The 17,793-nt window shown below is 47.0% G+C and overlaps 1 protein-coding gene across 1 annotated transcript in view; it reads right to left on the reverse strand.

The window, feature by feature from the left end:
- Positions 1–17,793, reverse strand: part of BUD23 (BUD23 rRNA methyltransferase and ribosome maturation factor) — a 153,689-nt gene that overhangs the window by 18,691 nt on the left and 117,205 nt on the right. Inside the window, exons 9-11 of the mRNA XM_078679569.1 lie at positions 13,133–13,178; positions 12,967–13,028; positions 11,192–11,281 (exon numbers count right to left, since the gene is read on the reverse strand). Of these exons, the coding sequence (XP_078535695.1) occupies positions 11,192–11,281; positions 12,967–13,028; positions 13,133–13,178 (198 nt within the window). The remainder of the gene's footprint in view (positions 1–11,191; positions 11,282–12,966; positions 13,029–13,132; positions 13,179–17,793) is intronic.

The following is a 17,793-nucleotide window of genomic DNA, read 5'->3' on the forward strand; positions in this document are numbered from 1 at the left end:
CATCTGGCATTGGCTTCTGGCTCGCAAGTTGTCTGTTCAAGCAGTCCACCTCCCAGGAGAGCAGAACGTGAGGGCGGACGCACTAAGTCGGCACTTCGAAGACAGAGAAGACTGGGTTCTCAATGACGAAGTGCTAGACGACGTGTTCCAGTCTTGGGGTCGTCCGTCCATAGATCTCTTCGCGGACGACGTAAACAGCAAATGCCCAAGCTTCGCCTCAAGGTTCTATCGACCAGGAACGAGGGGGAATGCTCTTTTGATCGATTGGTCAGGGGAATTTGTGTACGCCTTTCCACCCCTTCCTCTGATCCCGAAGGTGGTGAGCAAGCTGAGCCACTCGTGCACAACGATGATCCTGATTGCCCCCGACTGGCCGAGGCAATGGTGGTACACGGACCTCCTTCACCTGTCAGTATCTCCTCACAAGAGGCTTCCATGCAGGCCGGACCTGTTATCGAAGATGAACTGGAGGATTCACCATCCCAACCTTCCGTCATTGAACTTGGCAGCATGGCTCCTGAGGTTATTCAGTACGGCCATCTAGGGCTGCCACAAGACTGCATGTCCATTCTGAGAGAAGCATGACGTCCTTCCACAAGACATTCTTACGCATGCAAGTGGAAGAGGTTCTATATGTGGTGCGTGCAGAATGGTCACAATCCGGTGAAGAGTCAGGAAGAAGCAGTTCTTCCATATTTGTTATACCTTGCTAAAGCAGGTTTGAAGTTTAACTCCATTAAGGTGCATTTAGCCGCTATAACTGCTTATAGGCGATCACCTTCACAAACCTCTTTTTTTCAGTTGCCAGCAGTAAAAGATTTCCTGCAAGGTCTGAAAAAGGTTTACCCTCCTGTACTGCCTCCTTCTCCTCCCTGGGAGCTGAACCTAGTACTATCAAAGTTGATGGGCCCACCTTTTGAGCCCATTCATAAAGCTACTTTACAGCATATTTCCTGGAAAGCGGCTTTTTTGGTAGCCGTAGGGTGAGCGAAATTCAGGCCCTATGTACTAAAGAACCGTATACAGTTTTTCATTTGAACAGAGTGGTGCTCAGAACGCACCCTTCTTTCCTGCCGAAAGTGGTGTCAGATTTTCTTGACAATCAGTCTATCTCTTTACCCACTTTCTTTCCTAATCCCTCTACTCCAGCTGAGAGGGCGTTACACTCTTTGGACCTGAAAAGGGTTTTAAAGTTGTATCTGGACAGGTCCAAGTCTATTCGACATTCTGATCAATTGTTTGTTAACTACGGATCGATCAGAACAGGCCATGCAGCATCGAAACGGTCCATTTCCAGGTGGATCGTTTTCGTGTATCAAACTTGCTTACCAATTGGCGCAGAAACCTCTGGTTTTTACTCCTAAAGCGCATTCCACTAGAGGTAGAGTGGCCACGGCGGCTTACCTACATGTTGTGCCCAAGTCTGAGATTTGTAAAGCGGCGACCTGGAGGTCTGTCCATACATTTACCAGACATTACTGTCTAGATTCTGACACGAGAGCAGATACCCAGGTGGGCCAGGCCTCCCTGAGGAATCTGTTTAACAGCTGAGTTATTTGGCTGTTATTGCTTGGTTGGGTCATGTACTTCTCATTTACCTGCAGGTGGTTGATGGGCTTGCTATTCTATTCAGTGCTTATGACTATTGATGAGGATCCCCTGGAAGAGAAGGATAAGTTACTTACCTGTAATCCTAGTTCTCTTCCAGGGGTATCCTCATCAAAGTCATAAGCAACCCACCCACCTCCCCAGGTAAATGAGATTTGGTACTTTTTCAATCTTGTGGTTGAGCCCTGTCTTCAGTGTTATGCAAAGAACAACTGACCTAACTGTCACCCCTGAGGTATGATGGGAAGCCTGGGGTCAGGGCTGCCTTAAAGGCACGGTGCCAGTTTTTTGTTGAAAATGGTTTCATTTTCTATGCTATTGTTTTGCAATGCAGCCTGAGGGCTAACAATGTCTATTTACAAGCAATTTTCAGGATTTATGAGTGGTCTACTCATTAAAACACAAAGTTCAAAGGTTATTTGACCTAATGTGTTTTTCTTTTACTTCCTTACTAATTGCAGTGCATGTATTGAAAATGCTACTTACCAGTATGCATCTGTTCTTGGCATGTAGGGCTGCTAACATTAATATCTTATGCATAGATCACCGCCTAGTGTTGGGTCCGGATGATTGCACATTGTTGTCCTGGAAGAGTCATCTAAGTATCACGAGATAGGTGGCTCCTCCCCTGGACTACAGTGCGCATGGGCATCGACTCCATCCCCAGATTGTTTTTAGCCATTGTGGCAGAGATGGAGTGAAACAGTGTAAAGGATGTCCATGCTAATGATGAATATAGAGAGAGTATCTGCAGCCGCTACGGGCACCGGGGAGGAGGGCGGGCGATATGAATGTTAGCAGCCCTACATGCCAAGAACAGATGCATACTGGTAAGTAGCATATTCAGTTCGAGGCATGTGGGCTGCTCAATTCATATCTTATGCATAGAATACATAGCAGTCCCTCCATTAACGGCGGTTGCCCGTGCCAGCTGCAGAAGCTTGAAAAAGTGTCTTGAGAACAGCCTGTCCTACAGCTGCTTGCTGTTTTGAATGCACATCTACACAGTAATGTTTGGTAAATGTGTGTGGTGTAGACCATGTGGCTGCTCTACAAATGTCTTCTATGGGAATGTTCCCCAGGAAAGCCATGGAGGCCCCCAATTTGCGTGTGGAGTGCGCCCTTGGGGGTATTGTTAAAGTACGTGCCCTCCTAACGTCTAATGTATGAAGCATTCTTTCTGCTACTGTTTGTGGGTTTTGGAAGAATGCAGGCAGGTCAATAGTTTGGTTGAGATGAAACTGTGACACCACTTTAGGAAGGAATTTGGGGTTAGTGCGGAGCACTACCCTGTTGGAATGTATCTGTATGAATGGCTCTTGGATTGTGAGCGCCTGCAGCTCACTTACACGTCTGAGCGATGTGATAGCAATGAGAAAAGCCACTTTCCATGTGAGAAACTGAATCTCGCAGGAGTGCAGTGGCTCAAAAGGTGGGCCCATCAGCCTAGTGAGGACCACATTGAGGTTCCACACTGGAGCTGGTGGTGTTCTTGGAGGAATGACTCGCTTCAGTCCTTCTAGGAAGGCTTTATTGGCAGGCACCCTGAAAACAGAGAGGTGTTCCCTATTCTGGAGATAAGCCGCTATGGCGGATAAATGTATCCGAATGGAAGCGTACGCTAGATTGCATTTGACAAACCGCTTCCATTTAGCTGCATAGCAAGCTCGGGTAGTGGGCTTTCATGCCTCCCGGATGATATCCATGCATTCTGGAGCAGGTTGAGGTAGCCAAATTCTAAGACTTCAGGAGCCAGATCGCCAGATTGAGCTGTCGCGGATCTGGATGCTGAATGTCGCCATGGTTCTGCGTCAAGAGCCGGGATGTGAGATGCAGCCTTTGATGCGGTACCACGGAAAGTTCTAGAAACGTGGTGTACCATGGTTGGCGTGCCCATGTTGGAGCAACCAAGATGAGAGTCATCGAGTGTTGCTTTAGCTTTCTTGCCACCAGCGGAATGAGAGGCGCTGGGGGAAAAGCGTACGCAAATTTGCCTGACCAGTTCATCCATATCGCATTCCCTTGCGATTCCGGGTGAGGGAACCTGGCGGCAAAGCTTTGGCATTTTGCGTTTTCCCTTGTGGCAAACAGGTCTATCTCTGGATGACCCCACTGCTGGAAGTACGGGTGGAGTACTGATGGATGTATCTCCCACTCGTGCATTTGATGGCTGTATCTGCTTAGCAGATCCGCCATCTGATTGTCCTTGCCCGGGAGGTGTTCCGCCATGAGGAAAATGTTCCTCTGAATTGCCCACTTCCACATGCTCTGAGCTAGATGAGACAGCTGTGGAGAGTGTGTGCCTCCCTGCTTTTGGATGTAGTACATGGCGGTCATGTTGTCCGTCCGGATCAACACGACTTTGTTGCACAAATGTACTTTGAAGGACTTCATCGCCATGAAGATTGCCATCAATTCCAGGTAGTTGATGTGCAACTTCTGCTGCTGGGTGGACCACAGTCCCTGCACAGTGTAGAGGAGCACATGAGCTCCCCACCCTTGGAGAGATGCGTCCGTTGTTAGGATTATCTGTGGCACTGGCTCTTGGAACGGTCGGCCCTTGCAAAGGTTGTGTGGATTCCACCAATGCAGAGAGTTGTATGCCCGACCGGTCACCAACACTAGGTCTGTTAGCTGTCCCCGAGCCTGTGTCCACTGATTTGCCAAGCATTCTTGGAGCGGGCGCATGTGCAACCGTGCGTGCGGGACTATGAAGATGCAGGAGGCCATCATGCCTATCAACTGCATGAACACTCTCGCTGGCAGGGAGTGTTGCGGTCTGAACTTTTGGCACAGCGACTGAATGCTGTTGATTCTGACTGGGTTTGGCTGAGCCATAGCAGTCAGGGTGTTTATTGTCACGCCCAGATACTGCCGCACATGGTTTGGTTGAAGGTGCGACTTCGGGTAGTTTAGCGAGAACCCCAGGCTGTGAAGGAGTTGAATAGTGTGGGACATGTCCGCGGCGCACTTTGCTTGAACAAGCCAGTCGTCTAGGTACGGGTAGACATGTATGTTCTGTCTCCTGAGGTGCGCCGCCACTGTCGCCAGACACTTTGTAAACACTCTGGGGGCAGTAGTCACCCCGAAGGGTAGGACTTTGAACTGATAGTGCCTGTTTAGAATGGTAAACCTGAGGTATTTTCTGTGGGATGGGTGGAGTGGGATGTGGAAATAAGCATCCTTGAGGTCTAAGGTTGCTAGGAAGTCCCCTTGATTGAGCAGGGGAAGGATTTGTTGCAGTGTCAGCATGTGAAAGTGTTCTGACAGTATGTACATGTTGAGGGGGCGTAGATCCAGAATAGGTCTGAGGGATCCGTTCTTCTTTGGGATGAGGAAGTACAGGGAATAGACCCCTGTGCCTGCCTCTTCCACTGGCACGAGCTCGATTGAGCCTTTTTGCAGCATCACCAGTACTTCCTGCTGCAATAAGTGCAAGTGCTCTGCCGACATAGGACGGTGTCTTGGGGGAATGTTGGGAGGAGTGGATGTTAACTCCAAACAGTAACCGTACTGGATAAGTTCTCTCACCCACCTGTCCGTGGTGATGGACGTCCAGACTGGCAGGAACTGCTGGAGTCTCCCCCCGACAGGTGTGGTATGGTCGGGGGGCAGAGACAGAGAGCCACTGTTTGTTGGCGGCAGAGGTACGGGAGTTGTTGTTCCCTCTGCCTCTGCCCTTGGCACTGTTACCTCTGTAACCCCCTCTACCCTGCTTGGGGTACGAGGATTGTGCACCACCCTTCGCGTATTGTGTTTGTTGACCCAATTGTCCTCTGGTAACACCACGTGCTCCTGAGCGACGAAAAGTGTTTCCCCTGAATTGTTGTGACTGAAGCGCCCCCATGGACTTAGCAGTCTCGTTGTCCTTTTAAATTTTTTCAAGGGTGGTGTCTACATCTGGACCAAACAGTGTGTCAGGATTGACGGGCTGGTTGAGGATTGTAGTTTGGATGTCAGGCTTAAATCCAGATATGCGAAGCCAAGCTTGTCGCCTCAACATGACGCTAGTGTTAATCCCCCTAGCCGCTGTATCTGCCACATCAAGTGCACACTTTATTGCAGCGTTGGAGATAAGCTTTCCCTCTTGTATAAGCATTTCGGCTGCTTCCTTAAACTCATCAGGTAGGTGTTGAAGGAGCTGTTCTAGGGTGTCGTAATGCGCCCTATCGTATCGTGCCAATAGTGCCTGTGTGTTTGCAATACGCCATACATTGGCAGCCTGCGCCGCCACCCTCTTGCCCGATGCCTCAAGCACTTTCGACTCCTTGTCTGGGGGAGGAGCTTCACCCGTGGTTTGGGAGTTTGCCCTCTTGCGGGCATTGGCGACCACCAACGAGTCTAGAGGCAACTGTCCTCGTATTTTATATGCAGGATCTCCAGGTGCTGGCCTGTATTTTTTCTCGATACGTGGGTTCACCACTCTCGCCCTGGTAGGTTCCTTAAAGATCTCTGGGGCATGTTTAAGGACACCTTTAAGCATAGGAAGTATTTTAACTGTTCTCTCTGAGACGGAGAAAGTGTCAAATAAAAAGTCTTCCTCTACCGGGTCAGCATGCATGTCCACATTATGATTTGCTGCTGCCCGTTCGAGTAAAGCATTAAATGCAGCAGAATCCTCTGTTGGATATGTACGTGTCCCAAAGCCTTGTGGATCTTGTACCACCTGATGTCCACTTTGGTCCCCAGTGTCGCCATATGAGTCCTGCTGAACATCAGGGTCATTGCCAACCGGGAAATTGTATTGGTCCTGTTGGTCATCATCATCTCCTCCTGATTGGTTGGGGGAAGGTGATGGACTGCTTCTTGGTGGTGGCAGAATAGGCTCAACAAGTGAAGGAATGTCCTGTGCTGGCCTCTTTTTCTTCAGTGGAATAACATAGGATTCCAGTGGTTGGGAAGTGATTTTCCTCTTATAAAGGGTCAATTTCCCTGTTTGGGCATCGATGCAATGCTCAGATTGGTCCTCTGAGGCGTGATATTGATCCGAGAGGCTCTTTGGCGTCGACGGATCAGACGGTTTTGGCACCGACGTGGTTGCAAAGGCCTTTGGGGCCACCTTCGGTGGCAGAGTGTAAAGAAGCTTGCTTGAGGACTTCGGAGGTGTGTCCACTGATTTTGGAGCCGATGGCGTGGAAGCCGTGGACGACAAAGTCTTTTCCCGAATACGTTTAAGGGAGTCGGTAACCTGCTTTGTGAAGGAGGTAGAGGGTTTTGTAACCGACGGCCGATGTTCGGTGGCGACGGAGTCGCTTGGTGTCGACGGTATTTGCGTCGACGAAACTTCGGCTGCAATGTGTCGCGGCTCCATTGAAGGCTTTGGCGCCGACGCCGTTGCAGCAGATCTGGCTTCCTTGTGCCGATGCGTTGAGCCAGCGGCCTTTGGGTCGTGGCTTTTAGTCGACTTTGGGTCGGCCGTGCGATTACTGGACGGCGCCGTAGCAGCGTCTGAAGGCGTGTCAAGAGGTTTAGGTGTCCGCGCCGGAGCAACCGTGGTCGACGCCTGATGGACGGCCTTCTTGGAGGAGGGCTCCTTGTGCACCTTCTGCGGCGCTGGCGACTCAACAGCCTTCTTCGACTTTGGTGGGCCGGAGGGCGACGGAGTCGATGAAGTAGCAGGCTTCGATAGTTTTTGTAGGACGTCGGCCATTTTAGGTTTTGTCGATTCTGTAGGTTTCGGTTTCGATTTCGACTGGACGTCGGCCATCTTGTGTGCCGTAGAATCCGAAGGTTTCGGTTTCGATACGGGCAAAGGCGGCTCCGCTTGAGTGTCCGTGGCCGGGCCAGAAGGCGGGGCCGGGGATAGCGGTGCAGGGTCGTGGGTAAGGCCGAGTGGCGATCCCGTGACCTGAGCCTGAATAATGTAGAGATCGGGGCATAGCTCCTCCTCTGAGCTATCTTCCACGGCCCCATAAACTTCTTCGTCGTCCCCTACCTCCTCGACGTATTCAAGGTCTGGGGCCTGTCCTTCGATGTATTCCTCTGGATCGGCCTGGACCTCCGTCGACGGTGGCGAGATCTGGAGATGATGGCTATCGCCTTCCTCTTCGGGGTCGTCGAATATGTTGTCGGGTGCCGGTGTCGCTCGCTGGGCCTCAAGGCGCACCGCGCGCCGAAGCTTGAGCGTCTTCTTGTACCTGAACTTACAGCAGGCCATGCAGTTTTCCTCGTTGTGGTCCGGCGACAGGCATTTATTGCAGACCGGATGCACATCGATGTGTGGATATTTGGATCCACAGACGGGGCAGAACTTGAACGGGCTCCGCTCCATGTTAAGTTCGCCGGGTCTTGCTGCGACGAGAGGGCCTCGATGTCCGAGGAGTTACTTGACTCCATAGATTTCCGGCTCAGAGAGTCGGACGATGCTCGAGACCGTACGCAAACAATACCGACGCAGGTAACGAAGGCCTTTTGGCCTTAAGATGAAAGTTTATCGGTTCCGACACGGAGACGTCGAAACCACATCCGAACCCAATGGCGGAAAAAAACAATCTGGGGATGGAGTCGATGCCCATGCGCACTGTAGTCCAGGGGAGGAGCCACCTATCTCGTGATACTTCGAAGACTCTTCCAGGACAACAATGTGCAATCATCCGGACCCAACACTAGGCGGCGATCTATGCATAAGATATGAATTTAGCAGCCCACATGCCTCGAACATGTGTTTACATTGTTTTAGCCTCAGTTATGGAGCTGCATTGGTGTGAGAAAAATAATATATGTACATACATATATGTGGAGCGAGATATATGTGTTTTTTACATATATATTTTTATATTGTTTCCGGGGTCCCGCACATGGGCGGGAATATTCAGTGCTTATGACTTTGATGAGGATACCCATGGAAGAGAACTAGGATTACAGGTAAGTAACTTATCCTTACTAACTTCTGCCCGCATGTAAAACTTTCCGCCCTGCATCTGTCTTTCGATAGCGCCAAGAAACCAATTTGTGTTAGTGCGCTTAATAAATCTTTTTTAACATAACATAACAATAGGACTTTTTGACCTGTGGAGTCAATAGTAGAGCCTTATCCCTAGATCTAAGGAGCCTGGAAGGATGATTGTACGTTAGCTTCGAGGTTAAGTAGCTGGGACCCTTTCCTGTCAAGGCTTTGTGGGTGAGACAACACATTTTAAAACAATTTCCTTCCACACTGGTAACCAGTGCAATGAACACAAGAGGGGAGCAGATGCAGACCTGGGTGAAAGATTTGCAGTATCGAAAGCAGTGTCCTATTAGTCGAGGCCTATAGGGCGTTGCCATAGTCCAGTCGGCTAAACCAAGAGCCTGAACCACTGTTTTCCTACCTGAAGTGGGAAGGCTCTTCTCAACTGGGGCAAAGTTTGAAAGCAAAGGCCTACAGTGGATAGAACCTGATTGTCATAGAAAGGAGCAGGTCAAGCCAGACTTCCAGGTTCTTGACCATCTGTTTGGGCGTCGGAGCTGTGCCGGGTTCAGAAGGCCACCAATCGGAGGTTCATAACTGTTGAGATTTGCCATACAGCAAAATCTCAGTTTTACCGGTGTTCAGCTTGAGATAATTCTCCGTCATCAAGGCAGCAATTGCTGTCATTTCAGCAGAGAAGTTTTCTTTTGCTTTTGTCAGCTCTTTATCAACAGAGATTAAAAGCTGTGTTTCGTCCGCATACAATATAATTTCAAAGCCAAATGCTTTTGTGGTCTTGGCGAGAGCTGCAACGTATATGTTAAACATCGATGGGCTAAGCAAGAGCCCTGGGGTACCCCCTTGTCCAACCACAAAGTGCGAGACTTGAATGAACCCAAAGTTATTGTTTGGGTTCTACTGGACAGAAAATGCTGAGCCAGTGTAGAGCAGTCCTGTATACACTAATCTCCTGCAGTATGCTGAGTGACCTAGAATAAGACAGAATCAAATGCCACGGACAAGTCCAGCAGCACCAGTACGGATGGTAGGTTAGTGTCTACTGAGCATCTGATAGGGTTATTGACCACTATTAGGGCGGTCTTGTTACAGTGTGATGGTCTGAACCAAGATTGAGATGGGTCCAGGATCTTGTTGTCCTCTACGAACTCTGAGTTGTCCATTTATTATCCTTTCTAAGAACTAGCTCAACTGAGGGAGCAACAAGACTAGACTGTAGTTGGAAAGGTTGGATAGGGCAAATTGCCTTTTTGGGGGGAGGGGGGGAATTGGCATGACCTGTGCCACCTTCTAAGTTGCTTGAATTTTTCCTGTGTTAACCAATAGATTAAATAAGGGACAGATTGCAGGGGCGGGCTGATTGGAGAGAGCATCCAAAATCCTCAGAGGACTGATATCCAAAAGAGAACTGGATTTAACTACACTTACAGCGAACCTTCACAGCAAGTCATGTCTATGTACGCAGTGCCTCCCCTCCAACAAATCAGCTGAGCCCAACAATCTACTATCAACCAAGTCTCTCTGCATTGCCTGGCCTGCTGCTCCTCTGCCCACACTCCGACCCCAGCTTATGTGCTGCTCTGCACCAGTCAGCATCTCCAGAGTGAGGTTCATTCAGGATCACTTGACCCCTCTGTAGTTATTGTGAAAAGATGCAGTGTCTCTCTACTTCACACGGACTGCCAAGTAGCAGATGCTCCCCCGTTAACAACCCTGTGTTGCATCATCAATTGTCTAATCCTCTCTGTAGTAGATGTGAGGAGGTGAACTGTCTCTTTTCTTCCCACTGCATTCCTGTAGACCCCCTGACTGCCCAGTGGTCCTCCTCATCAAGTTCTGTAATGCCATCTTTTAGCCACTGCTCCTCTATGGCTCCGCTTTATATCTTTTTTGACTATTAATTGGCAGCTCTAGGGTCTACGGTCAGGCATACCTGGTCCACTACAGCTCAGTAGTGCCCAGTCATGATTTTCCCCTAAGAGCAGCACAGGAAGCACAGCATTGTAAAGTGCAGCAACAATGTTATTTTGCAGGTCATTCCTCACATAACAAGAATCTGCAGGACCCAGGAGAGTGTGAATAACTGTGTGGCATAGGATTTTATGAGGTGTAGCAGGGTTTCATTGCAGGAGCAGGGGATCTAGCAGCTCAGCGCAATGTGTAATCCAAGGGGCCTTCTTTAGTAACACCCTGTCAGATCTGCAATAACAAAGTGTTTGAGACTCAATATATGGCAAAAGCAATATCACTTTATAATGCCATATTTAAGTGTCTGTACTTGAATGGCGAGTGCTGTCAAGAACTGTTTCCATACATAGATGATGGACTGTAAAACATTCTATGAGTAGAGCAGCTCCAAGGAAATCTCAATGCTCTACCGCCCTTCTTCACTGGAACTGATATTAGGAAACAGATAATCTAGTTATGAGGATTGGGCCAGACTCCACTTTGTCCCCAATTCCAATCTGTCCCCTATGTGATAATACATGGCAAGGCCACTCAAAAAGGATTGCAATGTTTAGTCACTTTATTCTAAATTCACTTTAATGACACTGTACCATATTCTTTGTACATTTCAAAATTCAAGAATATTTAACACAGAACGTAGATAGCATAAATTATGTGAATTAAATAAAACAAAAAACAGTTCTGTACATGCACAGAGTAGGCACTTACTTTCCCTGTCGCCTGCGCCGTTCTTTCTTTTCCAGGATCCAGTCTTTGCTCTTCTTCGCCGATTTCCCCTTTGCATCTCGGAAGCGAATCCTGTACAGCCAGAGAGAAACCAACCAGCTAATGTTAAGTGCTGGATATTTTAACACAAGTCAGTCATCTTAAATGCTTATTACTTCATGCACTGATTCCAGTAGTCATTGAAGGACATGTGGTTGGTGCAGTTGAAGAATGACCAAAAAACAAATGGGTGAATGTCAAGATTAAGAGAGGGAAGAAAGCATAACTATTAAGGAAAAGCCAGAGGTGTTAATGGGGAGGAAGGCACATTGAGGATAAAGAGAACAATGTCTATGAATAGAAAGGTACATTTCATGCAGTATAAAGAGAGGAAAGGCACTTAAGCAGCGAAAGGAAAGCAGGGGAAAAATTAATGAATGGTTTAATGTGACACATTAGGTATAATGAGGGACAAGGAATGGAACAGTTAGAAAAACTAACATCTGATATCCATTTTGACTTGGTCCCCAGAGACCCCTTCATCCATAGAAATGTCAGAGGCAGGAAAACAAGGAAACCAATAGATTGTGGTATCCAAGACAATCGTCCTCTGTTACTCTTTCTCTTCCGTGGGCTATAAGGGAAAACTGTCAACCAGGATAGCCATAAGGGAAGAGACATTAAAAAAAAGATACACTGGTGCTCTCTATATCTAAAGACACCTAAACAAAGGGAAAGTTAGGAAAGGTATGAGCAAGTAAAATGAATTCTACAGAACTACAAGAAGACACCGCAACCAAGACAGAGAAGGGGGGAGCTAAAGAAGTAGGGGGGTAGAAGAGTGATCCTTCTTGTACAGATAACAAGAAAGGGGTGTACCTTGTCTAGCAGGCTAGTAGGGAGAAGAGGGGCTCTTAGTCAAGGTATAGTGGAGGTCTGTTGTGAGAGGAGCAAGCTGAACTACAATCATTGGTACAACATAATACTAAGTACTGGCGATAGCTCACAAAGCATGCAGTTTGGATCTTAGATAGTCACTCATGGGACAGACCACAAGCGGCAATAAAAAGGAATCTATGCGTAATCCGTATATGACATGACAAAAAGGAGGAGTGAAATACAAGGAACAGACAACAGAAGCCAACCAAAAGAAACTGCAGTGTCTGTAGCAACCAGCAGAATACACTAGAAGTGGCTAAAGAGGGACAATGTGCATAAGCCATATACAACGACAGGAAGTAGCAAGGAGGCACACAGTGCACAGGGGATAGCTCATATGAAGAGGCAGAAGGGGCATTGTGTCGAAACAGTCATGACTGACCACATTTAGAAGAGCTGCTCTAGGCAGAGATCACATAGGTCGAGAAGAGTTGACAGAGCATATTATGTCACAGTCACAATAACCAACGAGATGTGGGAGACTGTTTTCTATGGTTAACATAGGAACTAACAGCATGCGAGAAAGGGTGTTTGTGGAAGTACCACATTAGGCCATAAGATGTGAGAAAGGGGCCTGGTGAGAGTTCACAAAAGGCCAAAGTGAGTCACGTTTATGGACCACGGGTGAGGGGTTTGGAGAGGTGGTACGGTAAACCTATAAGAGGGGGAAAACACACACACACAAAGACCACAAGCTGTAAAAGTTGCAGTCAACCTGTAGAAGTAAAATACCAAACTTCCTAAACTTAAGCCCCAAATTGGTCATTGTGGCTATGAGAAAAATCCTACAGACCACTAATAATCTCTTTTTGAGCCACAGTCGAGCGCAGATTGAATACCTTTGATTGGTGAATGTAGCATGAGATGAATCTTGCTTTTCACTGCACTCTGCACCTAAGCCCTGAAAGAGAAAAGAAAAATCTTTTACATTATTTTACTCATCACACAGCCAACACACTAGTTCCCAAAGAAATCGCACGTTTTAAATCGCAGAATCAATCGCACCTTTGGTAAAACACCAGAAGTCCCAGCAAAGAGGCAAAGGAAGAATCTGTGAAGAGAGAAGAGATTAAGCTCAACAAAACTTAGCAGAGGGAACCTCGACAAGAAATGGTTGATGCCATGTAACAAAGTGATCCATGTATTTTTCACAATAAAAAAAGTTTCAAATAATTTCTCTATTTCAAATATTGCAATGCAGAAAGGTGAGAACATGACCTGAATCATAGGTTATAAAAAAATAAATATTAGCTAAAAGGGCTGAAAATAAAATGACTGACTTCCAAGTCCTCCACAGTAGTGCTCCATAGTTCAAGGTGGATTTAGAGAAACAGGGAGATTCATAGTGAACTTCCTATCTGTTCAGGGCTTGTATGGCATAAGGTTTTTTGCCCAATACACTACAAATTAAGTCTGGGTACTCAGTGTAAAAATATTGGTCTTATGCTTTTTATGACACCCAGACAGGAACTTGAGAAATAAAGTAAAAGTGGCTGAGAAATCGAACCTGAAAAAGGGGACATCGTATACACATGGGCTTAATAGATTAGAAACTGTGAGCTCTTAGAGTTTGAAAGGCCAAAGTGAGCACTAATTGGATGTACTGCTCCACACAGAAATTGAATCAAAATGTAACAAACAAGTAAAAAATCCTTCCGAGACCTGGCCTGATTCTGAGCAAGCTGGAGCTGAGAAAGCAGGTCCACTTAGTTAAGAGTTTAGCTAATATTTTATGGTCTATTGTATCTGACTTGGAAAACTATACCCACCAGTTCAGATCCGTTCCTGGTACTTTTTCCACAAGAGTCACGTAAAGCTACAGGATCAAATATACAGCAAGTGGGATAGAAAGTGTTCACCTCAGATGCAGGTGGAGATGTTTCCCATATGAGGAAGTAAACCGTTCTTTGCCCCTATGTCCCCAAAGAAAGGAAAAATTACAACCAAACCTACTTCAGAACCAAGTGAGCTTGTTCAAAAGTGAAAGGTTACTCTGGTTCAGATAACAACTTTCATAAAACAGAGTTTGGCACTTAAGGCAATCGAAGAAATTAAACTCACAAAGGTGGGAGGTGACAGTGAACTATGTAATTGTGGTACGTGCCTCAAAAGTAATATAAGAGACGATTTTCTTTAAAAGCTTAAGTATAATCAGGCTTACGGTGCTGTGCTACACCTGTGGAGTATACTTTGAAACCCAAGTTTCTAACCTGTTGGGAGTTGTGACAAGGTCAGTCTACCCTTGAAATTGGATGCCAGGTATGAAATGCTAATGGGCAGTGAGCAGATGTGCGTCATTCATTTCAAGCCAGTCTACTAGACTGATCAATCCATTAACCACACGCTCTACTTCAGACCTTGAAGTTTTGTTTTAAGTCAGTTGAGGTAGAAGGCAAAATCAGACTGGGCCTGGCTTTATTACATCCCCACGTGTGCATGAGTAAGCAGACTGAGCACCTCTTTACGTCGATCTGATGGTTTTGCTTAATTTTGGAGACTAGACAGCAGAACCCAGCTCTCTAAGAGGTCTACTTGAGAAGAAAAATATGCTTAATGTGAGAAAGCCATCCTTAAAGCATTTGGCATCACTCTTAAAGAGCTCCCATTTGTTTCAGATCCTCCCATAAACAGAGGCAGTTTAAACCAATCTTTCTCCATAGCCCTTCACGCAAAAAAATAGAAAGTTTCATAGTTGAGGATTTTTAGCTGGTGAGAGTTTTCTCCTGAGGTATATATTCATGTTGGATTCAGGTTTAAAACTAGAATCTTTAGAAAAAGAAAAAAAGAGGGGTGGGGAGGTAGCAGATCTCTAATTGTGGATGAGTCCTTGAGTTGCATGCATTACGGTTCTCGACCAGAGTATTTCCTATGTCAAACTAGAAAGGGTCGGAGTCTTCCTCATTTTTCCTGTTGGGGTAGCCCAGACTTCATGGAGTACCAAATCCTATTAAAATCATGTAAGGTTCTCCAAATCGAACCAAAACTTGCCCAGAGTTAATTTAATTCTTGTGCAGAGGGAATGTAACCAACACAGGGCATCATGTGGCATATATAGTAATTATACTCAGTTATGCTAAATTGGCCAATTCTTTTTTTTTACAGCCAGCTGCACCCATGACCTTTCTTCAATTCTTGGATGATGCTGACCAAGTTTAAATCATTATTAAGAAAATCCATTGAAGCCCAAATGTAACGAGGCAGAGATGCTGCTGCTAAGCACTAAACCTGCAGTACCTGGATACTCTCAAGCTTATGCGGTCAATTCTCAATTGAAGACATCTAAAATTGTGAGCTCTCAACTCCAGTCATACATGTATACACGATATCTCTTTAAGCACTTTCAAACTGTACAAAATCACGAGAACTTATGTCACTGTTCCCTTGGACACAGGCTGTGTAGACTTTGTAAAGTAAAAATGGGTAATGAAAAATCTATATAATATATTTCACGTGTATAAGGTATTGCAGATAATGTCAGATTCTGGAGTTGGGCAACTTTTACAGAAATTATCTGAAAAGAATACTTCAAGCATATTAGTGAATTGTATACAGGGATTAAGAATCATTGATCTGTTGAAGTGTATTAAGGTTTTCATGTAATATGTAAATTGCTAAAATGATTTTATGAATGTGGTAACTTTCATAAGAGTAACCACAAATAATAATAATAAACTCCCGACATACTAGCTTTCGCCCACTTCACAGTTCCATTCACACAATAGAGTAGCAAAGTCATACTAAAATGGGAGCACAAAGTTGCAAAGACTTGTGTCTAGCCACTTTTGTCATCTTGTGCACAGTGCACAAACACATATATGGTTACTTAGGGCCAAGCGCGGGTAAAGCACTGAACCTGCATCAGAAAACTGCAGTTTCCCACAACTTGAAGCGCTGCACTCTAACAGCAGAGACGAAATACTGATGGTGGGAACAGCCACTATGCTGCTGCTGTCAATTGTTTAACTGCTGCTATGAAGGGTAGCCTGAGGGGTAGCGAGTTAATTGTCCTCACTTGACAGCCAATGACTCCTTAGTAAGCTGCTGTAGATCTGGTTGCAAGAATCACCTGGGGCGCACTTACGGGTCTGCGATGCACCAGGTGGATTAAACCACACAACACTTTTGTAAAGGGAAAAAAATGTCCAGACTTCATGCGTGAAGTTTAAAACTTCACACACCTGCAGAATTGATCTAGCTGGGTGACATACGAGGCAATTTTTGTTGGGGTGCTTACTGAGAAAACATCAGAGACCATCAATGAAACAAAATACAGTTGAACCACTGTTCATGATCGAAGGATGTTAGCTTAGAGATGTGGCGGAGAATCTTCAGTAGCAGATGGATATCGATGGTTTGGGTCACATGCAGCAAAATATTGGCTTTCTTTCAATGCCATGTCAGGGGCTTTCAGCTGTAGTCATGTGATTTTGGAAACAACTCAAATAATCAGTTCCCCCGACTATAACATAGCTGTGGCGTGGGGGACCCGGATGAGGGGCCCCCTGGTATGCCTATTAATGTTTCTGCCCTTTTTATCCAGCATACAGAGGCATGGAGTACATCTGAAGACGTACGAAGACGGCCCGATGCGGAGGAACGACAAGCTTACCACTTTAAGGGGGCGGATCTGGAATGGCGGCACGCCCTCCCCGATGAGGTAAAACCCATCCCTGAATCGAGCCAGGTGTGCGAGACACCCGGAGGCGGAGTAGGAGACTGGTGGCGTGAGTGGAGAGACAGCGGAGCGGAGTGGACGGAGGAGGAGAGACTGAGAACCGAGGAAGAGGAGGAAGGAGTGAGTAGTACGGAGGCGGAGGAAGCGGAGGAACACCGGAGGACATACGAGGGAATACCAGCACGACCTCGGAGGAGGACAGGGAGAGAAGCAGAGGCGGAGCGGAGCTACGAGGAGACTCCAGGGGAGAAGGCGACGACCGGACCGGTGGACGACGCTGAGGGCGGCTACCGCAACAAGCCAGGAGGCTCTGTGGAACGCGCATCGCCCAGCCACACTAACACGGAAGTGTGGCTCGACCAGGTACGGTCCAAGTTCACAGGGTGGGCAGGCATCAGGCGAGGGAAGCCCCCGTAAATGCTCGAAACCCCATCCACACCCCCTTGTTGTTTTCTGAGCACAAGGGATCACGTCACTGAGCAGGGGTATTAGCGGGCACGTGTGTTTTCCTCACCCCCTTTCCCCCACAAGAAGTGTCATACCGAACTCTGGTACTGAGACTGGTTTTCTTTATCCTATACCGGCCCGACGAGGACATCGAGACGGTGGGTAAAAGGCCTACAACTCCCAGGAGACCTTGGGATCGACGCTCCGGAGGGGGAAGAACCACGACGGAGGAGGCAGAACCGCCCCTACCCTTTTACCGGGTGCCTGTACAGAAACGCAGACTTTATAAAATAATAAAACCTGCACTACCCCGACAACCCGTGTGTGCGAATTTGTTTGAGAACCCCCCTGAAGCCCCACAATAGCTTAACTCAAACATGCACCTTTAGGCCCAGTGCCCCTAAATATACCCCTGTTTTTGTTTTTTCAAAGATTAGTTACTGGGTAATCGTTGCACTGGCTGGCGAGTGATAATTGATGCGCAGCTCCCGCTCTACTGCCCACAGGTTCCTTTACCTTTATTGGCTTAAATCTCTGCATCCAA

The sequence above is a fragment of the Lissotriton helveticus genome, chromosome 3_1 (genome assembly GCF_964261635.1).
Source record: "Lissotriton helveticus chromosome 3_1, aLisHel1.1, whole genome shotgun sequence".
NCBI classification, from domain to species: domain Eukaryota; kingdom Metazoa; phylum Chordata; class Amphibia; order Caudata; family Salamandridae; genus Lissotriton; species Lissotriton helveticus.